Below are 22,783 nucleotides of genomic sequence, written 5' to 3' on the forward strand. Positions count from 1 at the left end.
AACAGAGTGACAATCTTACCAAGATTTACTCAAGATAGACATCATATTTCGGTCCATCATACAGTTCACACCTGTAAGATGACTAGCATATTCCAGGAAACTGGGGGGGGGGGGGTGTACAAGCCAATTTCTGGGTCCTTCAAGTCTCACAGACTTCCCCCAGTCAGCACTTAAACTTCTTGGAATTGGGCAGGCAGGGGTAAGGGGTGACGTCAGGCTCTCTCCCCTGTGACCATTCATCATCAGCCCACCTCACTTGTCAAGAAAGCTTTAAAATGAAGCCACAACAAGTAAAATCTCAGAAACACGCCAGCCCAGCCATGGGACGCAAGAAATCCAGCAAGGAGAGGCCTACCGTCTTCAAGAAAGGTTACACACCCCACAACAAGGGCATGAAGATTCAACATGTCACGCCAGCAACACCTGTCTACCGCAGGGTTTCGGAAGACAACTTCGAGCTACTACAGGACACAGACCGAAGAGGCAACCTCTTGATACGCCCGAAGAAAGTAGCTCTTGAGAAGAGGAGGGTGATGCTTCTCAGGCCAAAGAAGGAGCCATGCAGCAAGATCGCGAGAGCTGTGGCAAGAGGATACACCCGGGATGATGCAAGAGATGACAACTTAGACGACTTGGTTGGCTATCGTATCTGGCTGGCACGAGATGCAGTAAAAGCCTGCACCAAGGCACAGAGAGACCATGATCAAGAACATCCAACCTGCAAAGCACTGGTCCGTCTATCAGCCAAGTTAGAGAGGAAAGTGGGGCTTGCCACATCAGAAACCTTCGTATGCGACAAGTGCAAGTACAAGTCCAAAGGAAAAAAGTTCTATGACGAGATTGACAAGGATGCAGGACAAGGATGCAGGAGAGGAAGAAAGGTAGCTGTGCCCAACATGGCTGTTCAGGTGGCATTGGCCAACAGCTCCATTGGAGTGGCTGCCTTCAGACAGTTTGCCGCAGCCATGGACCTACCCGTGCCTGCTTCCAGCCAGATGAGAAAAAATGCACGCAAGTACAGCGACTTGATGGTGCGGGAGAACAAAAGGGACATGAAAGCATGGAGTGAAAAGGTCAAAGAGATGAACTCCATACTTGGCAACGCACCGGACAGCCCCATAAAGGGTGAGGCGGACTCCAGATACAAGAGTGCCTTGTATGCAGGACTTGGAAAAAAACCTGGCCAGCCATCACCCCACGCTCACAGTACGTTCTGTGAGGGTGTCACTGCACGCCGACTAATCCTGGCCCACTTTTTAGCGCAGAAGCAGTGCTCAACTTGTCAGCGGCAGCAGCTCCGACGCAAACGTGTGAGACCTGGGAGAGTGCAGAAGGCAAAGAAACACAAATGTACTGCAAACTTGAAACAGCATGATGTTATAGGGAATGAGGAACTTGCTGGTAGAGAGATTGGGAAGAAACTCCTGGCCAACAAGGTCCTGGTAAGCCACATTCTAACAGATAGAGACAGTCACTTTGCCAAGGGCCTGTCTGAAGTCATGATGGAAGCAAGAGGCAAGCGCACAAAACCGCTGAGGGACTTTGTGCACATGGGCAGGAGCGTGGCCAAAGCTGTCCGCCACGGAACTTGGAGCAAAGAAATGTTCCCTGGCAACACAGCCGCAAGGAGAAACAAGGTAAAGTCCCGATTTGCAGAGGAGCTGAGGGTCCGACTGAATGCAGAACACGACAGTGCCGTGCTGAAATTTGGCAAGAGGAGACAAAAGATGGAAGCTGCGATGGAAGACGTAATGGACGCTATACCTTCATGCTACATGGGCACTCACGATTTCTGCTCGACGCATTCCATGGTGTGCAATGCCAGGAGGAGGTGGAAGACAGACAGACGGTACCTACCTGTCAAGTGCTTACACCCAAACAGCTCGGACATCAAAGAACTCAGACGGATAATGGAGAAGAGACTGGGGAAGAAGGCCTTAGAGTCTACAAGATACTGCATGGACAGCAACAAGGCTGAATCTGTCAACCGCCAGTCAAGTAAGAATGTGCCAAAAAGTGGGAACTGGATTGAGACCTTACCTGGGAGGTTTTCCACGACTGTACACAGCTCGAACAATGGTCCGGCCTTGTCAATCGTGAAGCGTAGAGCGGCAGCAGGTATTCCGTTATCTCCGATGTCGCCGACAGTTAAAGCCCTAGAAAGCATGGAAAGAGATAGGCTTCACCGCAGGAAGTATAGGAATGAACCGGAGTGCAAACAGAGGGCCTTGGCAAACAGAATTCGTGGGTTCAAAACATACGACGAGCTGCAGGAGATGGGAACCTACAAGTCAGGTAACGTTCCTAGTGCGGAGAAGAAGAGGAAGGTGGTGACCAAGGTGCCGAGAGGAAAGGAGGACCATACTTACAACAGAATGGAGGGGGAAGGACCAACTTCAAACTCAGACTCTTCAGGCTGGACTGATACTAGTGGTGATGAAACAGACTGACTTGAACTTACCTTTAACCTTCAAAAATACAATCCGGGTAGCCAGGATGTCCCGTGCACTCGCGCTGAGAATGACATCTCTGTCTGTTATTGTTGATAATATGCGGTTCTGCTGACAAGTGTTCAGGATTTACACAGAGACGAACATGACAGCGATGCGATATGTCTTTGCCAGCTATGTCAAACTGACCTGTCCAAGCCATGTAGGCCACTCTATGAACATTGATTGGTCTTCTATTTCTTTTCTGTAAAGGTAATTCTTCACCTGGCATCCAGGGCACATAGATGCGACCATAGTTTGTTCTTGCACGTACTTGTCCAGTCCAAATCCAGCAAGATTTAGTCAGGTGACGCCTTGTCTTTTTAGTAATTTTTCTCTTGAACTCTATCTGCCAACTGACATTGTCAAATTGCTGTGCCATTTTGTGTGAATAGCAGTTAAATGGTGAATAAAATTGAAAATTCTGAATGGTAACCGTCTCTGTCATGTGTTCTGGTGTCAATTACTGATATAGTTTGCATAAATTAGCAGTTTAGAGTGATTAGAGGGTACCATTAGTATATGGCCCATTTCCCTCACCCCTCCCCAGTACAGGGGAGGGAGTGCTGAAATCAGATCCCATTCAGATCCTGTATAAACAAGGAACAAAAACAGGCATAAAACTACACTTACCAGTATTTCAATGTCCCAAAACTTCCACCCAATGAACAGCCAAACATGTCTAGTTGCTGTTTTTGCAAAAAGCAGGGGTTCGACTCCTGCCTTCTGAAGCGATATTGGCCATCGAACGTAAACAACCACTGACCTTTGAACCGGCAGCTGGGAGACACTGGTCTGGCCCGGGATGGAAAACCCCCTCCCAGATGATGTAATTCTAAACCACCACAAGTGGCAAAGGTCACAATTTTTTTCTGGATTTGAAAAGTAAACATATGTCTGGTCCCCCTGCCTGAAAACTGGCCAAAAGCGACCAAAGAGTTCACCAGGAAAAAATTCTCAAAAATAATAACAAGAAAATAAACGTGGACCTTCAAACTGGGCTTTCTGCGCATGTCTATTAAGAGGTCCCTCCCCTATCATGCAACTGTTGCATATAACTGTTATGTATGAATTTTGTATGGGGTAGCTAACATATAACTTTATACTATAGCTAGGAAGTGGCTACAAGATAGGATGATCCTGTCAGCAGTAGATAATGTGCACTGTTGACAGGATGATCCTGTCAGCAGTAGAAAATGTGCGCTGTTGACAGGATGATCCTGTCAGCAGTAGAAAAATGTGCACTCTTGACAGGATGTTCCTGTCAGCAGAAGAAAAATTGTACTGATCCTGTCAGCCGTGCAATTTTTTCCACTGTTGACAGGATCATCCTGTTACAGTAAATGCAGAAATGTTGGCGGTGGTTTTATGTTCACGGATTTCGTGGGGACCTTTTCACTGCAAACTTAAAACCACCGCAAACATTTTTGTCCAATTACTGTAGCAGTATGTGACTATAGCGCTGCCGCAAACTTAAAACCACTGCGGACACTCCATTTTCGCCTTAGTGTGAAATAAAAACCACGCAAACTAAATTGCATTTACAGTAATAGCCCAGGCTTTCCAAAACATTACCAGAAGTGTACTATAATGTTATAGGAGGCTAAGTACATTTTTGTACTATGTGCATATCCAGTCATCTCACTGCAATTTGATTTCATTCCAGATTGTGATGATGTGCTGACAGAGTAAGTTTCCAAGACAAGAAAGAAATTTATTGTAATCTTAAAGGGCTACCAAAGAAAAAGTGAGTCACAGGTAACATTGTCTTATCATGTAACATACATTTATGATGCAACTAAGAATGAAATTATTATATGTATACTAGTAATGTAATTTAGATCAGTTAATTACTATACACTACTTACAATACAACTTACAAGACTTCTAAGTATGAATTTCAGTAAAATCACATTCCATCGAACACAGTACACATGTAGGTGTTTCTTTGTAGTAGATTGTGTTTAACTTTTTGTTGCCTCTTTGTGACATGTAATTGCTAATTTGTGACCTTTTTCCCCTAGCAGGATTACTACATATTGGAATAGAGAATGAGGCAGCTGAAGGGAAAAGCAAAGAAAGAAACCCGTAGGGACAAGGAGGAGAGGAAACAGACATTCCATGATGCCAGGAATCAGGTAAAATATCTGTTGAAAGTTCAGGGTGCTAACTTCATATGCAGGTTGTATGTCAAACCCTGTAGGTGCTAACTGTGTAATACGGAGAGGGAGTGTATTTGATGTGGAAAAGTTTACACATACTTTTCAGATCATCATGTCAACTTACTAGTACTACATGTAATTATGTCCATGTTGTCTGTACTTGCAAATATATATATGTGGATAACATGTATTATTTTACCTTGCCACTTCAAGTTGATATTTAGATTTATGTGTAACTTATCTTATTCATTTAACACCTTTAATTTGCTCATTGCATATTAATTAGCGGTCCATCTCTGTGTGAGTGGATCAAACCTATCAGTACCTAGTATGCAAAATTCGTGGTGTGTTCCACCCAAAGGCAGTTTACCGTTTATGCAAAACGAATAAATTTTTCCATATACATTGTTGTATGTATGTTTACAATGTAATGTTATTATTCTATGTTTGCTTCAATGAAACAACACATAGTCAAGTTCATATTCTATTCCCTAGGTGGTGACCATTGTGCTGCCAGTGCTTGGGGCAATCGTTCTGCTCATCACTCTGTTCGTCTACGTGAACACCAGGCCAAAAGCATGAGCCAGGAAACATTTTGCTTCTTGACTTGCATCATGATCATCACACCTTTACATAGGGGCATCCAGGCTTTAAGATAAGATTTATGTATAGACAGGGCGTCCAAAAATTTGTAGGCGTTGAGGTCCAGGGTTTGGACCAGACTTGCCCAATGTGCTTTATGGGTTAACAATTACCTGGTAGCTTTGCATGTCAATCAATTTTCATGCTGTCTTAGTGTCTGGTATGGGGAAAAAACACCTGTGGCATTGTGTGTGTGTGGTGGGGGGGGGGGGTGTAGTTGGTTGGACACATGTAAATGTGTAATACTATGTGATTACCAGAGAAACAAGGTGTTCTCTGGGTGTCCTCAGCAAAAGGAAGGCGTCTTATTTCTTCCTTACACTATTTTCTTAGTAGGGTGTCCAGAAGACGCCCTGACGCCCTGCTAGCAGAGTAGCCTGGGGTTTGGTCAGCATATCATAGCTTGTGAGCACACAAGAGTTAAGTTCTAGTTTTACTATTAGTCATTAATGTACTTAAAAGTATAGAAATTAAGTACAAAAGGATCAAGTACATGCTGCCATGAGATTTTTATAAAGCATTCTGAGATTGGCTAAAAGGGAACTTGTGCCCAAACAATCTTGCCAAGCATGTTTACAGTGTTTGTATAAGACAGCCAATACGAGCAACACAAGAGTATATTTACAAACTACGCAATAGGAACAGACAGAAACAGATTGACTATTGTGATACTTCAAAACTTTTTAATATATATGATATTTGACAAGATTTATTATCCATATACTAGTATCCTGAAAGTGTGCTATAGGAAACTGAATGGTATTGTGCCATGGCGGTGAATAATAGAGTTAGGGGGTCAGTTATCAAATCATATTTTCTACTTTGTGATACTAAGAATTGTATTCGAAGATAGAAAAATGATGCTTGTATGAAATGTGTGAGTACAATAGACTGATCCCGAAGCCACACCCCTGTTCTATTTCGAACACCTCCGTCAAAAACAGCCCTTGACGGACAAGTATGGCCGCGGCCGCTTGGCTGACAAGAATGGGGACTGACTTCTGTTGAGCTTTTATTGCTCTGAAACCAAACCTGCCAAAGAAAGAAGCAATTACTTGTTGAATGCTAAGCATTATGCTACATGTACATGCACTGAGTAGATTTGTTTGAGGAAGGGGTGAATTGTGGTGAGAGCGTAATGTTTTCGGTCAATGTAGAAGTGTTAGGCACCACGTAGCATTACCTTGTTGGTGGGCAGGTGTGCCCCGTTGCTGACAAGCAGCACATGCGCGTGTAAAGAAAGGTATGTATATCTGTGGCATCTTCCCCACTGTGTTGCCTGCATGCATTATAGCTGTATGATATTTGGTAACAAAGAATTGAAACGCCCTTCTTTTACTGTTACCCTTTCAAGTTTTCAGTTTCCACAAAATACGAAAGAGACAGAAAACTGTACTAGCGGACGTTGTAGTAGTTAGAATGCTGTACAAGCACCATCCCCTTGAGTGCCCGAGCTTTTTTTCGTTTCTTTTTTGTCCTGAGCATGAATGTAGCCAATGTCGTGGAAAACCGGTCACAGATGTACGTACCATGCTTTACACGTGCCATTTCTATCCTACTAGTGCTGTTTTTGACGGAGGTGTTTGAAAAAGAACAGGGGGTTCTATATGTTCGATATGGTGTTCGACAGGATCGGTCTATTACAATGTGGGTACAACTACATGTATTTGGGTTAAGCATATTGCTACACATAGCTTTTATGATGGATAATGTACAGGTGTGGTTTCTGGTAAAGCTGCTGTCCTTTATTACTGTTCTTTGTTCACAATTCTTTAAACTGGCACTAAGGTTGGAGATTTTCAAGTGTTAGGGTTTGTGTGTAATATCTGATCTCATGGTCAACTTCTTTAAAGCGATTAAAAGAGCTGTTCTTTAACTTTCAACCCGCTAAGATTGCCGTTTGGCAGCAAATTTGTATTTGTTTTGGGGTTAGGCATTAGGGAGAGGGGTAAATGGTCATGAAACTTTCTAAATACAATATTTTCAACACTCTACTGCATCTGTACTGTTATTATTGTGATTTTTTCTGTATAAAGGTTCAAAGGAAAGGACTGTCCCATATTCTTTTGAGGCCGTAGAGGCAGTGGGTTGTTATCCACTGTGTCTTGGTCACGGTATTGGAAGGCAAAGCCCATCCCTCTCCTTCCACCACCTTTTACCTCCCCAACCGAAGTCAGGTATGCATTTTTTCACCTGGGTGAAGTGAAGAAATTCATGTTTTAAAAAAGTGCCTTTCCCACAGCATCTAGCCCTGTGACATCTTGATACCACATCTGCTAGCCATACCACTCATGCAGCCACTGATGCCACTGTTATATTCTAAAAGATAGACAAAAAGAGTGTCCCCTAGTACAGGCTATAGAGAGTGCTGATCACAGACATTGGTTGAGATTTACACTGTTTATTATACTGTTCTTGTACAGATGAAAGTTTTCGTCACAAACAGTCACTAGACAACACACCTAGATGTTAGCATCTCAGTCAAGATACATGTGTAAAGATAAAAGCATGTACTAGTTTAGAACATTCCCCGAAATAGACAGCACACAGAGAAAGTTTCAATGCAGAGCTTGTTTTTGTACTACAAACTGGCCAAACCTGTTTGCTTTAAATTTGTAACAATACATTTGTACCCAAGTGTGCTAAAGACTGGTTAATGACTTGTTCAAGTTATAAAATACATGTGCACACATCTGATTATACAAAGAATTACTACGATTCGCAAACTGTGGAAAGCATATCTTTACATATTGATTATTATATGATGTTGTCATTGCTATGAGTAGTCTGTATTCTAGATGTTGCTACGTTGGTATGTTTCTTAAAAGAACACTTTATAATATCCTTGGTTTCTTACAAGCGCACCTGCTGTCAATGTTTCAGAAACGGATGTAAAAAAAGAAGTTGACAAAAAAAGTATCATCTAATGCTGTTTACGTATACTAAGTATACATGAGTACAGAAGAGTGTAAATTCAATACTAGTACATGAAGACCTGGACTTCTTCAGACAAGGTTTGGTCTAAGCAAGGACTTCACAAATGTAGTAGTAAGAACGTGGGCAATTACTATCATTCCAGCGGTAGTCCTTATCAGGGTAGATGTGAGCACAGTTTTCCCCTGTGCCACTGTTTGGTTCGCCTGTTCCCCAAATCCCATCACCAGCCAATAAGGTGCCGTCATCCCAAATCCACACTCCCTCCGTCTCAACGTCACTCAGCCCGATCCAGGTGTTTGCATGAGTTGTAGCTCTCACGTGATTTGCTAAGAAGTCGTGTGTCCAATTAGTCTTCACTGTTGCTAGGCGACCACCCTCTCCATGACAAGTATCCCGTGCCTCGCTGTACGGTTTCTGGTCGGTGGAGAAGCGGTAACAGGTCCTCTGGAACTGCTGGTAGCCAGCCGGGCAAGTGGTAGGGGACTCTGTAGTGTTACAAGTGAATATACATGTACCTGTGTCCCTGATTCTCTCCTCCAACTGTGCAACTCGCTCCTTCAGATTGTCTGTGATGTTCTTCTGTTCAGCCAATAGACTAGACAGGCGACTGATCTGCAAAATAGTTCCAAACTGTCAGGTGCAACTGTAACAAGAGTTCCACGACCTCATATCTCCATGAACAATTCTATTCATGCAAATGACTTACACATTTGCATAATATATACTTGGTAATCAACACCTTTATCTAACTTACACATGTTGCAATATTGACAGTCCTATATTTTTCCAATTAGATTAATTATGGTGTTTTGCATTAATTATGCAAATTTAGAATTTATTCGCATGATTGGTATCTGTTGATGCTCCACTTTCCATAAACTACATATGTCACATGGATTTGAGTCTGATAACGGAAAACACTGACTGCAAAATGCAAATATAGATTTTCCTCATTACCTATGCAAATTAAGTGACAATTAGCATAATTTGCACTTCATCATGTATATCTCTGTCTACGCTACCTGCATACTAAGTATCATGTTGACAGTCCTATAACTTTCCAATTAGATGAGATATGGTGTTGTGCATTAATTATGCAAATTAGGAATTTATTTGCATAAATGGTATCTGTTGATGATCCACTTTCCATAAGCTACATACGTTACATGTATTTAAGTCTGATAATGGAAAACACTGCAAATACAGATTTTCCTCATTAGGTATGCAAATCAAGTCCCAATTAGCATAATTTGCATTTCATTGTGTATATCTCTATCTAAGGTACCTGCATACTAAATTTCATGGGAATCCGTCGTTCCTTTGTTCAGTTATTCTCCATAGAAGATTTTCACAAAAACACCCCTGCAGTTCCAGAAGAAGCTGCTAGGGGCCCAAACCTACACCACTTCTTTATTACATCACAAGCTATCTATCACCAAAAACCAAGACCACAGCACGTCCATCAAGTTAATGTTTTCCTTTGTGCGAAGTGCGGGTCGCTGGGAAAATAGTAGAAATTGGCCAAATAGATACAAAAATTGAAGTTCTGCCCCAGTACCAAGGTCATATACCAGGGGGCCCAAAATCGACCTTAACCTTTGGCTTCACAACACCCGCCCACATACCAAATATCATCATAATCCATCAAAAGGCTCTTGAGGTATGCTGACTAGAGTGGTCCGGAAACACAAACAGACAGACAAACAGACAGATACACCCAAAACAATATCTCCATTTTTCATGGAGATAATGATATGTAGGGCAGGTGGCAGTAGTGGCTAGATATTGGACATGTCACATCAGTTCAGGCTCTAACAGAAAACGTAACAAATTTAAAGCTACAGAAAGGCAACTAATAAGCTAAATTGTTATATTCGTAGGAAGTGACCGCATATAGTGCCAAAACGTTAACAATCAAATATATAATGATACAATTTTGTTGCACATTATCAAAACTGAATTTCTTACAATATTGATAGACCGTTCTGGGCCCACAACGTTTCACTCTGAATAGCCAATCTTAACATCAATTGTGTGGTTCGACGTTACCTCAGACGTCGCCGAGTCGTTCTGAAGTCGTGCGATCTGCACCTGCTGGGCGATCAGCATAGCTTGGATGTCCGCAAGTTGCTGTAATTAATATTCAGAAATACGCCATGGATTGTTGTTACGGGTAACGTATAGTCGATGCCGCAGATCTAGACCTCTTTTGTTTTCCCCAGAAATTCGAGTTATGCCCCATTGAGGAAAAAGAATGCGTGAATTCGCAGGCCTGAGATACGGTCGCCATCTTTCAATCGTTTTCTTGGTTAACCCTAAAATTCACATCTGATTATTCCGACAACATTCTAAGGACAGCAGTTTAACAAAACATTGGAAATGTTTTGCAAAGTCAACGCCAGACCAATGCAATGCTAGACGTACTGTACTTCGAAATACTTGTTCTTACTCCGGCGTTTCCTACACGGAATACGTCGTATAAAAGCTGTATAAAACCTTTTGAAGGATCTGCGCGTGGTTTAAACCTTTAATAGAACCGTACGTTTGCTTATTATAAGGGACATTTGTAAGACAACATTACTATTCAAGATGGCTGACATACCCCGTCGAAGTTGCAAGTCTGGGTTCCAACGTTGATCACTGGATTACAGACACATTTCTCTTCCGAGCCCCGGCAGTTTAATGTCTGTTCTCCCTTGCATTCCAAGGCAAAAAGTATCATAAGCATGTAAGTCAGAGACATTGCTGAAATTTTGCAGTTCCCTCGTACAACAACCTTAATTTTCAGACGTCAAGGAAGTTAGTCGGTTTAGTTTTATTTCCGTGTAGATCTCAAGGTGTTTGTACATGTGTAATTCTATCCTGTTGTTCAGGCTTCTGCTTCGGCCAATGAGCTGCTGTGTCCCTAAGATTTGCATACCCTTTAGTTGCGCAACCCTGCCAGGTAACCAGTCAACCGTTAGTGTTAGGAATGTTTGGATCGCCTCCCCATTGTCAACATTAAGATTCTGGACAGGTGTGTTTATCTCCATGAAATGGAGATATTGTTTTGCGTGTTTGTGTCACCGTTTGTATGTTTGTGCGTCCGGATGCTTAAAGTCAGCATAACTGAAGACCGGCTAGATGGATTGTAATGATATTTAGTATGTAGGTAGGTTTTGGGAGGAGAAATGTCAATGTCGATTTTGGGCCTCCTTGTATGTGTAACTGGAACTGCAATGGCGTATTTGTCAAAATTTTCTAAGGAGAATAACTGAAGAAAGGAGCAACAGATGTTCATGTTATTTACCATGCAGGTATCTTAGACAGAGATATACACAATGAATTGCAAATCATGCAAATTGGGACTGAATCTGCATAATTAATGAGGATTATCTATATTTCCATTAAAGGCATGTTGTGACAGGCGTTTTAAAACTGGGTCATATATCTTCAGGGACCCAACAGGTTATGGTCATACCACAGAGGGATATAGAATTAAATTGGTAGGTAACTGGCTTCATACTTAAAAGATGGTATACAGTATTAGATATTATCACATAGCCAGGTGGCGTCGACCAATCAGAAGCCTCCATTGCCCATGTGTTATGACGCCATAACACAACCGTGATCATCATTCCTCCGATTATGTAGAGGGGGGAGGTTATCTTTTTGTTATCATTCGTATAATGTTTATTTGTTCCCCAAAATGTTTCTTATCTTAGAATAAATCAAATCTTTTGTAAGCATAAGACAAAATAGAATAAACCATTTCAATACAAGTCAATTCAAATCTAAACGGGGGGAACTGTTAGTGGAGCCACCCACAACATTGTCAGAAGGACACCCAGCAGGGAGGAATGATAATAATAAATAATAATTTTGAAAAAGATTTGACATGCCAATATTGCAATGTTATTAAATATTATTGGTGGAAATGTTGGTTTTCAAAATCAAATCTATCATCTTCTGTTCAAAAAGGACACATGTAAATTCTGAAATGCATGCTTAATAGTATAAGGGATCTATGCGTCAGACAGGAATTGTCTACTCTTATATGGGTGAGTTTGGATAGGCTATATGATAATAACGTTAATGACCCGCCTCTTCCTCGGTGTATATGGTGTCATAACGCCTGGCCATATGCTATAAACACCGAATAAAACCACCGAGTGAGCGATCGAAGCAGGCGTTATGACACCATATACACCTCGGGGCGGGTCATTAACCCTTAATTATTAGCTACCTCTGGTGATAAATCTTGGGTCCCTTGACTGGTTTGTGTGGTGCTCTGACACATAAAACATAAGACCCGGCAAATAAAAAACACTGATTATAAAAAGGTTCATGGAGATTTGTTTACAGTGAGAAAAGTTGCACCAAGTAAACGTTACCTTTTTACAAACAGCACTTATTTTGTGGATAAACAACAGAGACATTTCGGTTTTAAAGAGGTTTTTTTTTAAAAGCTGGTGGCTATCATTACAAAAAAACAAGACTGCTCAGTTTTTAACTTCAATGATTATAATCATGTGTCGTCTTAAATTTTGTCATCTGACGAAAATGATTATAAAATAGAGTTGCTTAAATACAAAATCTCAAATGTAAAGTAATAATATCATTTTTTCATTCATGCCACTACGTATACTATTTTACCCTGTCGAAAGAGGAATCTTCATGTATCTGACTTTAAGGCTAGCAAAGGGGTTTATTTATGACAGCTGACTTTATCACTAACAGAAGTTATAAGCATATTAAACATCTATTCCTGGATGCCATATTCGTTACAATTTGTCGCAACACAGTTGTTGTCCTAACACAGTTGTAGTTTACATGCAGTACATATACGTAGCTAACCGTAGATTTCACAAATGTAGTAGTAAGAACTCGGGCATGTACTATCATTCCAGCGGTAGTCATGAAAGCCGTATATTGATAAGTGAGCACAGTTTTCCCTTGTGCCACCGTTTGGTTCGCCTCTCCCCCACACCCCCTCACCAACCAATAAGGTGCCGTCATCCCAAACCCACACTCCCTCCGTCTCCATGTCACTCAACCCGATCCAGGTGTGTGATTGAGCTATGGCTCTCACATGATTGGCCAGGAAGTTGTGTGTCTCGTTAGTCTTCACTGTTGCTAGGCGACCACCCTCTCCATGACAAGTATTCCGTGACTCATTGTACGGTTTTTGGTCGGTGGAGAAGCGGTAGCAGGTCCTCTGGAACAGCTGGTAGCCAGCAGGGCAAGTGGCGGGGGATTCTGCGGGATTAGAAGTGAATATTCCTACTCTTTAACGGTTACACTTGAGAATTCTACAAAATCGTAACCAAACGTATGTCGCAGCGATGTCTATTTCCATACACAAACCATGCAGTTCTTCGAAATTAGGAATAATCAAATTCTGATCTGCTTCCTTCTCTTTAGTAGTTCATCCACGCCTATCTTCAGTTACATACAAGAGAGTGCATACATGTGTCTGGCAAATAAGGATATACCTGTGGCCCTGATTCTCTGCTCCAACTGTGCAACTCGCTCCTTCAGACTTTCTGTGATGTTCATCTGTTCAGCCAATAGATGAGACAGGCGACCGATCTGCAAAATAGTTCCACATGTTCAAACCGTCAGATCCAACTGTAACGATAGGACAAGTGACTGTAGCTGATGCATAGGCTTGTAGACCGTCATAAATAGTATCAGTAGTGTGCAGGTGCATTTGCGCTTAAGATTTCCGTGTCATTTTTTTGTGCTCATCCCTTCCGTCTTTTAAAGATATCATATTGCTCTCTCCAACAAAGTTTAAAGATCATTTTGACATTTGCCTGATTAGGTTAGCCTCCGATGCAGACTCCTCCCGGCTGTTTTCTTTTTCAAGTTACAGTTTTTATACTATTATTTTTTTTTCTTACTGCTGGCCGGGAAGGAGACTGCGTCCACTCGGCGCCATCAAAGGAAATTAAAAATCACTTAGTGGCAATCGGCATGGACTTGTGAAGTCCGCGCTTGATCCGCGGAGGGTGCACGCACCGCTGGCTCCACGTTCTCACGCCAGCAATAAGAAAAAGAAATGTAATAGTATAAAAACTGTAACTTGAAAAAGAAAACAGCCGGGAGGAGTCTGCATCGGAGACTAGATTAGGTGATCTTGAGAATCAAAAATTCTGTAGTCTCAGGTTACCTCAGAAGTCTCCGAGTCGTTCTCAAGTCGTGCGATCTGCACTTGTTGAGCGATCAGCATAGCCTGGATGTCCGCAAGTTGCTGTAACACGGCATGGATTGATTATGAGTAGCATCTTCGTCTGCGTCATTGCATACTTTAATCGAACATGTTTCGGAGGTGTGTTCAAAACGTTTGAGACCTTATCAGGAAACCAGGGGGGTGGGGGGGGGGGGTATCAAAATTCGGGTCATAGCTATAAACTATAGGACCTCCTATCTACTCTCCAAGCAGAGGTTGGTGGGGAAGATTGTGACATTTTTATCAAATGCCCCGTATTTTGTATGCAACCTCTGCTTGGAGAGTACTAGAGTACTTCTATTAGCTTCACATCATTTTGATCATTTATTTATAGCGACGCTATTTCAAAAATCAGTAGGTAAGAAAAATTGACTATAACTGTGTTTGTTCCTTGTGTCCCCAAGCTTAAGCTGCGAAATCAACAAATACCGTGATTGTTAAAATTATTGTCGGGGATTCCTTTCGTTTTTCAACACGTATAAGTGAATATCAGACTTTTTACGGGATAATGGAGATATCAGAAGTTGATACGCTCACCGGTATCCCTGGTTATAGCTCAATTTCCCGTTTTTCCCACCTTTGATATACCATGCTGATTTGATTACATGGATGACATCCACGCGCGCATCAATTTACGTCCGTTTCCACACAAAAAATTTTGGCCATACTGTTGATCCTACAAAGCAGCTGCAAAATTAAAAAAAAAAACACTTTTTGAATTGCAAAACATATTTTGGAAAACGGATGCTAGTGTTATAGAATGTCCAAGTCAGTTCCAAAGTCAAAGAAGCTGTTTTGAAAGTCAAAATATAAAGAATCTATATTTCGGAATACCATAGTCTGTGTGTTTCGTTTCGTTCATCCTTCTTGACCACGTAGATTATATAATGAAGGCAACTTTTTTTCCAAACTTTTTTTTTATTCGCACGCTTCATATAATCAAATCAACATGGCCTTACTGATTTTCAAAAGGATGTCACCTGCAAGAAAATGGTCCCAAGGATTTGAATTTCGATCAGTGACCAGTAAGGCCTTTTAGTTTTTCAACGAAATCTTTGTTTAGCCCATTCTTTCTTCGCAAACGTTTTGAACCGTTCAACGCACCTCCAAGTGTAACAGGATTCAGTTTTAAAGGCAGGCTAAACTTAATTTCGTAAAGCATACTGCAGTATGTTAAATATACCACTAATACCAGTTCTGACTTCTTTTACATGAGTCAATCATAGATTAGCGTTTTTACAATATTTGAAATTCGCGGTGTGGTGATGTAATACAGCTGGCGATGTCCAGAGACTTTTGACCTTTGTGACATCAGATTCCGAGTCGGCCGCACCTGCACCATAGGAATTGCTCCAGACGCCATTCCTCCGACTCGGAATCTGACGTCACAAAGGTCAAAGGTCTCTGGACATCGCCAGTATTACATCGCCACACCGCGAATTTCAAATGTTGTAAAAACGCTAATCTATGATGGACTAGTGTAAAACAAGTCAGAACTGGTCTTAGTGGTATATTTAACATACTGCAGTTTGCTTTACGAAATTCAGTTTAGCCTGCCTTTAAGTGTCCTATTGATAAAGGATGTAAATCTCTGTGCTGTTTTTAAACTGTGTGTCCCGTAGGCATGTCGGGTTAATTACGCAGTAATTACGACACGAAGTAATTACGACAACACATTTTATTTCAAGTCGCCCATTCTACGATCAAAAAAGGCGCTGTGTAAAGAGGCCACATGCTTTATTGTTACCAATTGTCTGTCCGTCCTTCCATGTTTCATGTACTTGTAATTAGCCTACGGGCAAGAACTTGCAATAAACTTATTATTATCAGACAATGTTTCTTCCTCATAGGTAATGCGCAATTAAAGATGGCATACCCGGAAATCGAGAAATCAACGAGCATAGGAACCAAAAATTGCAGGGATTCGCGGGCCCGCTGCAAGTAAAAAGGCATACGGTAGACACCCCTTCATTCTTGTCCAACATCCTAAGGAAATAAGTTAGCAAAATTTAGGAGTGGTTTGCAAAGTCAACATTTAATAAAAAGTCATGTAGTGCTAGACTTACCGTACTTTGAAATACTTCGGCGTTTCCTGCCCGCAAAATACGTACAAATGATAAAAAATACATTTTATAAGCTCTTGTGTTGTAAGAACTTAAATCTGTTGACCACAAAGAAGTTGTAAAACAACGTTAGTAACTAAGAATGCTGACATACCCCGTCGAAATTGCAAGTCTGGCTTCCAACGTTGATCACTGGATTACAGACACATTTCTCTTCCGAGCCCCGGTAGTTTAATGTCGGTTGTCCTTTGCACTCCAAAGCAAAAAGTATTAGAATCATGTAAGTCAGAGACATAGCTGAAAATTTGCAATTCACTCGTACAACAGACCCTCAATTTTGAACCCACAGTCCCTACGTCTCCACGTCACTCAACCCGATCCAGGTGTTTGCTTTAGTCGTAGCTCTCACGTGATTGGCCAGGAAGTTGTGTTTCTCGTCAGTCTTCACTGTTGCTAGGCGACCACCCTCTCTATGACACGTATCCCGTGCTTTGCTGTACGGCTTTTGGTCGGCGGAGAAGCGGTAACAGGTCCTCTGGAACAGCTGGTAGCCAGCCGGGCAAGTTGCGGGGGATTCTGTGGTGCTAAAAGTGAATATTCTTACTCTTTAACTATTACACTTGAGAATTCTAAAAAATTAACCAAACGTATGTCGCAATGATGCACCCGATTACTAGACATTCCCCCTTAATAGTGGCCGCGATTTAACGTTTAAAGAAAAGTAGTAGAAACTATTTTTTTCTAAACGTTAAATCGCGGACGCATTCAATCACTTCCAAAGTGCCAAAATTGTCAATCTGAAAACATCTTTTGGAAGTTGAAACCTTCCACCATCTCACTGTTGAGTTTGTTTTGTCAGATTTGGTGGTTAACGCAAGTTAGAAAGCGATATTTGTCGGGTCATGGCTGATACGAATCTGAGTTTCAATGCGATCGATCGGTCGGGGTGCTTCAGCGGATACCGCTGTGACCTGAGACCTATGATATGATACGCACCCTGTGTGGAGCCAAATGTCTGCTCCGACAGATTTTTGAGGTTAGGGTTAGGGTTAAGTTTATAGGGCTAACCTCCACAACGCGAACCCTCCTCCGTCCATAAATCCACACTGACTTCTGCTTGAAAATTACCATGACCAACGAGTGCTGTGCATAATTCTCCCCTTGGGTATACTGGAAACCCCCAAGCAGTGTCAATTAAGGCCAATATTTGGCAGGGGCAGAAATTTGGCTTGACACAGGTCTAGACGAAACTGATTGGGAGCATGGTGTTCAATCAGAAGTGTTGGGAGGCATGTGATGAAAAAGTCCCCTATATTCAAGCAGATGTGCGGGGTAGAAAATCGTTATAATTTCTGACTTGAAGAGAACCACGGGTCAGTCATGATACATCGCAATGATCTACCCCCAATATCTGCTTCGATATTAGAGGGCCATGCAGCATACAAACATGGCTTGCACTAAGTAAACGTTACCTTTAAGGCACCCAGAGCATTTTATGAGGCTTGAAAACTAGAAATATTCTAGTTGCTGTAATCTTTATGAAATTGACATTCAATGCTACTGTTGACCACATGTGCGTGCGGATTTCTTATCAAAGGTGCTCAAAAGCGGCACAAAAATAAGCTACATGGTGATCTTTTAGTTTCACGCGCCTGGTGTAAATAGAACGCGATACCATAGCCCCGCCCACCTCCGTCAAAACGTTGAAACTCAAAATTAAAACATAAAGATGCAAATATTTGACGGACGTGCAGTCACTCTCTCATTGATCGAACCGCTAATTATGATGGACAGTTAGGATTAGGGCTTGGATTTTCTATCATTTCTCACCACACAACGACATCGTATCTTTGCTCCTTTAATGTCGATATGTAATGGTATAGCGTCATTGAGACTTACTCTGTGTAGGAATGACTAGAAATTGAAGTTTCTAGCCTCATAAAATGCTCTGGATGCCTTTAAAAAAACATATATATGTGGAAAAACAACAGAGACATTTCAGTTTTAAGGAAAGTTTTTCCTACGCTGGTGGCTATCATTAAAAAACAAGAGTGCTTATAGGTTTTAACTTCAATGATAATGATCATGTGTCGTCTCAATTATTGTCATCTGATGAAAATGATTATAAGATAGAGTTGCTAAAATAAAACGTTGAGAAATCTCAATTTTCATAACAATTAAATGATATCATTTTTCATGCATGCCACTAGGAATACTATTTTACCCTAACATGCATCTGATTTAAGGGCTGGCAAAAGGGTTTACACTGCACGAAAAGTGGTATTTACCGTAACGGTAAATGTGATGTAAAGTCTGGTAAAGGTTACATTTACCTGCTATTTACCGGACATTTACCCGTTGGTAAAGGTGCAGATTTACCCGGCATTTACCGGGTATGGTAAGTCCGGTAATGGTTGCCTAAATTTACCCACATTTACCCAGGTCATGTAAAGCTGCATTTACCGAGATTTATCATTCGTGGTATAAGTCACAGTTACTGTCATTTACCCGCCTATACGGACGGTGTAAATATGCATTTACCGAGATTTACCATTCGTGGTATTAGTCACAGTTACTGTCATTTACCTGCATATACGGACGGTGTAAATATGCATTTACCAAGATTTACCATTCGTGGTATTAGTCACAGTTACTGTCATTTACCTGCATATACGGACAGTGTAAATATGCATTTACCGAGATTTACCATTCGTGGTATTAGTCACAGTTACTGTCATTTACCTGCATATACGGACAGTGTAAATATGCATTTACCGAGATTTACCATTCGTGGTATTAGTCACAGTTACTGTCATTTACCTGCATATACGGACGGTGTAAATATGCATTTACCAAGATTTACCATTCGTGGTATTAGTCACAGTTACTGTCATTTACCTGCATATACGGACAGTGTAAATATGCATTTACCGAGATTTACCATTCGTGGTATTAGTCACAGTAACTGTCGTTTACCCGCCTTTACGCGGAGTGTAAATATGAATTTACCGAGATTTATCATTTGCGTTATATCTCATACTTAGCGGCATTTACCCACCTATACATTTATCTGGACATTTACCAATCACGTTCTGACACTCCCCTGAGTTACCCACATCTACTCATGTTTGTGGAGCACAAGGACTGGGTAAAGGACAAAACTCAGCAATATTTTCTTTTCTATAGGGTATGCAGATAAGATTTACAGTGTTACCGGTTATAAAATGATCAGACACTGAATGTGATCAACCGTCCTGTATTAACAAACACATAAACTACACAAGATACTTACAATGCTTACAAGCATCATTTATGATGAATGGCACTTAACATCTAACAATACTGACAAACAGCAATTTGGAAATTGCATAGAGCCTATATTAGTGGAGAATGTTTAAACATAAATACATGTTGTATCATAAGTTCTGTGCAAAATTCTGATACCATCATGTCATGAATATTTGCGAGTATGATTAGAAGGTTGATAATTATGCAAAGAAACAGTAACATTACTACAATGGTTATAACTGGGCCGGGCCCCCGGTTTCATGTTAGACGTGGAAAATATGTAGCCATCATTCAGTGGGGCATGCACTATTTTGCCAACATGATCAGTGACATGTTAATCCAAGCAATGCTTTATCATTATTTGATAAAAGAAAGGTTTGGGAATTTTTTCCAGCATATCTGTTTGTCACACGTACATCAATTCACAATTTAACATTTCGACATTCCAAACACTTTAAATACAAGACTTTGGTGCAGAGTCGGCCTGTATATGTGGGATAGTGCTGGTAAAATCAGAGTTAAGGTACAATGTATTTCTTTCATATTGTAAAATGCATGATCATTATAATAACAGAACAATATCAACTGCTGTAGAGTGCAAATAGATTGAAACACAATTTGCTACATATTGTACTAAAGCTATGAAGGTCTTAGTAGCCCTTAGTCTGCCCCCCACCCCCATACAGACATTGAATTCCAGGAAAGTAATCCTGTATGGGCTGGCAAAACAGTGGCCACCTATGGTACATCACATCATTAACTGAAGTGTTATTTGCTGTGGAGCTGCTTGTGTCCTCTCTTTATTCCCATTTACATCTGAGTCCACTGCTGCTATGCACTCTGGGCAAGGTGTAGACAAGTTAAGGCTGTCTCCCTCATGTCTGCATGTTAGACTTCTTGGTGAGCGGTTGAGTCCTTGTAATGAGCCAGTTCCTAGATAACAACACCAAAGTATCATTGAACATGAATTCACATGGACATCTGTCCAGCAAAGATTGAAAAATCTAAAAAAAGAAACTATGTATGTATATAGTATGATCAAGAAATATCATATCACAGTGGTAACTGGGATACTCCAACAGTCACTGTCATTCCTTATATCAGATAGAGCTGTGTACCTAAACAAATTTTAGGTACAGGTACAGGTACTCGGGTTTAGGTGCGCATGCAGGCCCGGACCTGAACCTACTCGTTCAGAAAATGGTAGATTTTCAATAAGGACAAAAGCATGTTTGAACTGGTAACAACATAATATCTAAGTTCTAACTGTGCTAGGAATTATTTTCATAGAAATACAGATGAACATTTGACAGCCTTGCAAATGTGTTATATGTGCTGTAGTATAGTATAGTTGTGGCTTTAGTGCACTGCCAAGGTAATTTCATAGTGATTTTAGCTGTCAAAGTGGCCATCCCCTGAGTCAGACTTTACCTGATTAGTACCGGTCCAGTACCGGTCCACCAGGGGTCAGGTATTTTGGACCTGTACCTTATTGATTGTACCCGGTACTGTATCGGTACAGTGTACCGCTACACAACTCTACCATCAGATTATCACAACAGCTGCTGGTAACAACCAACGAGAGACAATGGAGATTCAGCATGACAGCCTGCCTCAATAATAAAACACTTTGTCATACCTGGGCCGCAAAAAGTGTTCCATACAGGTGGATTATCACATACATATCTATTTCTATCACATAGACTCCTTAGAATATCTAGTGCTAATTTTCAGTGTGCCGCAGTTGAAAATTGGAATACTGGATTCGGGTGTTGGAATTTGTGACTGTTAGTTACAATTTTTTGTTCGAGGACATCAACTTTTCTTAACTTCTGGTGCATTTCGCATTGAAACGTGTGTTTTCTCGGGTGGGTATGAGTTTACTATGACATAAAATACAACACGGTGACGGTGTATTCCGCATCACCCTTGGTTGTGCGATACGGAATATACCGTATTGTATTCTAAATGTATACACTGAATGTGCTTCTGTATTCTGATCATGAGTATGAAGGACTTAAGTCTTACCTAAGAAGCTGTAGCAGCACTTTGGGTACTCAGCAGCTGCATTTCTGTCAGTTGCTAGCAATGTTCCCAGCCAACCTCCTCACAACCCGCGCTGCATTTTTGAAGGTCTCTACTGCTGCCGTACTGGAGAAACATATAATTGGTAAAAGGGGAAACAATGACACAGTTGTCAACAACTCTGGGCATCCTCAAATATCTTTAGACATATGACATAGATTTCTACCTGAAATATAATATTGACAAATCATCTGTAGCTGAATACACCTGAATAACATATTCAGGCAAGAAAAAGCATGAAACCTGCAAATACAACAATCTTCTGGAAGTTAAACTTAACACTGCTGATTCGAGGTCACCAACAGCACTTTATTTGTGAGATTTTGAGGAACAAATGAATACTTGTGAAAATTTTGGCTCCCTCTTTCATTATAATTACCTGTAATACTCTACAGTATCGTTTATTTCTTGTTTGCCAACATGCATTCGTGCCTGGTTTAATACCAAGCATGAACAGGTTGCAAATAAACATTTTACAGATTTTCTTATCAGGTAAGTTTACCTCCTTGGTACGTTGGAGACATAATTTGAAATTTTTTATCATTTGTGTTTCTGACGATGTCATGTCAATAACTAAAACTAGTTTTGTTGAAAAAAAAAACATTTTCGAATCTTTACCAGGTGTCTGTACTCACCACTTGGGTTCCGACCCGAAGCACCGTGCCCGAAGATGGTATGCAGGCATGCGGGTAAAAGACAGACGTCCTTCTCGGCAAGGGGGAGGGGGGCGAAGTGCCGACGAAACTGACACCACCAATTTCCGCGCGTTTTGAGCTTACAACCCATTCCCTTCAACTATCAAGCCTCTTCTTGGTCTATTGTCAACCATAGTAGACTATGGCAGTACCATGTTTCACGAGGTGATACAACGGCTCATCCATGCCAAACGAACAAGGCCGAACG

The 22,783-nt window shown here is 41.1% G+C and overlaps 2 protein-coding genes and 2 long non-coding RNA genes across 5 annotated transcripts; 1 reads left to right on the forward strand and 3 right to left on the reverse strand.

The window, feature by feature from the left end:
* Positions 1-4,138: 4,138 nt before the first annotated feature.
* Positions 4,139-7,287, forward strand: LOC136422381 (uncharacterized). The gene is made up of 3 exons (XR_010753613.1): positions 4,139-4,247; positions 4,517-4,627; positions 5,147-7,287. It is a non-coding gene; the product is annotated as an uncharacterized lncRNA (long non-coding RNA).
* Positions 7,288-7,678: 391 nt separating this feature from the next.
* Positions 7,679-11,074, reverse strand: LOC136422379 (perlucin-like protein). Of its 2 annotated transcripts, XM_066410113.1 has the most exons (4): positions 10,833-11,074; positions 10,280-10,360; positions 8,746-8,842; positions 7,679-8,715 (listed from the first exon to the last, which is right to left on the reverse strand). In XM_066410113.1, the coding sequence occupies exons 1-4, from the start codon at positions 10,971-10,973 to the stop codon at positions 8,315-8,317; spliced, it is 720 nt and encodes a 239-aa protein (XP_066266210.1). In that variant the 5' UTR covers positions 10,974-11,074; the 3' UTR covers positions 7,679-8,314. The 2 variants fall into 2 exon arrangements, with proteins under 2 accessions (XP_066266210.1, XP_066266209.1); XM_066410112.1 differs by having other exon boundaries at positions 7,679-8,842; positions 10,833-11,072.
* Positions 11,075-12,647: 1,573 nt separating this feature from the next.
* LOC136422380 (perlucin-like protein) lies at positions 12,648-17,563 on the reverse strand. Its single transcript, XM_066410114.1, has 4 exons — positions 16,662-17,563; positions 14,385-14,465; positions 13,705-13,801; positions 12,648-13,468 (listed from the first exon to the last, which is right to left on the reverse strand). The coding sequence occupies exons 1-4, from the start codon at positions 16,800-16,802 to the stop codon at positions 13,062-13,064; spliced, it is 726 nt and encodes a 241-aa protein (XP_066266211.1). The 5' UTR covers positions 16,803-17,563; the 3' UTR covers positions 12,648-13,061.
* Positions 17,564-19,747: 2,184 nt separating this feature from the next.
* On the reverse strand, positions 19,748-22,754 carry LOC136422768 (uncharacterized). Its single transcript, XR_010753669.1, has 3 exons — positions 22,516-22,754; positions 21,824-21,946; positions 19,748-20,728 (listed from the first exon to the last, which is right to left on the reverse strand). It is a non-coding gene; the product is annotated as an uncharacterized lncRNA (long non-coding RNA).
* Positions 22,755-22,783: the final 29 nt, after the last annotated feature.

This window comes from Branchiostoma lanceolatum, chromosome 17, assembly GCF_035083965.1.
Source record: "Branchiostoma lanceolatum isolate klBraLanc5 chromosome 17, klBraLanc5.hap2, whole genome shotgun sequence".
NCBI classification, from domain to species: Eukaryota; Metazoa; Chordata; class Leptocardii; order Amphioxiformes; family Branchiostomatidae; genus Branchiostoma; species Branchiostoma lanceolatum.

Coding starts and splice junctions, on each gene's coding strand:
- LOC136422380 (XM_066410114.1), bottom strand. CDS start 16,802: ATGTCTCTGACTTACATGATTCTAATACTTTTTGCTTTGGAGTGCAAA. Junction 13,802..14,384: donor ACGACTCGGAGACTTCTGAG/GTAACCTGAGAC, acceptor ACTATTTTGCAG/ATCGGTCGCCTGTCTCATCT. Junction 13,469..13,704: donor GCAGAGAATCAGGGCCACAG/GTATATCCTTAT, acceptor CTAATCCCGCAG/AATCCCCCGCCACTTGCCCT.
- LOC136422379 (XM_066410112.1), bottom strand. CDS start 10,973: ATGTCTCTGACTTACATGCTTATGATACTTTTTGCCTTGGAATGCAAG. Junction 10,361..10,832: donor AGACTTGCAACTTCGACGGG/GTATGTCAGCCA, acceptor TATTAATTACAG/CAACTTGCGGACATCCAAGC. Junction 8,843..10,279: donor ACGACTCGGCGACGTCTGAG/GTAACGTCGAAC, acceptor ACTATTTTGCAG/ATCAGTCGCCTGTCTAGTCT.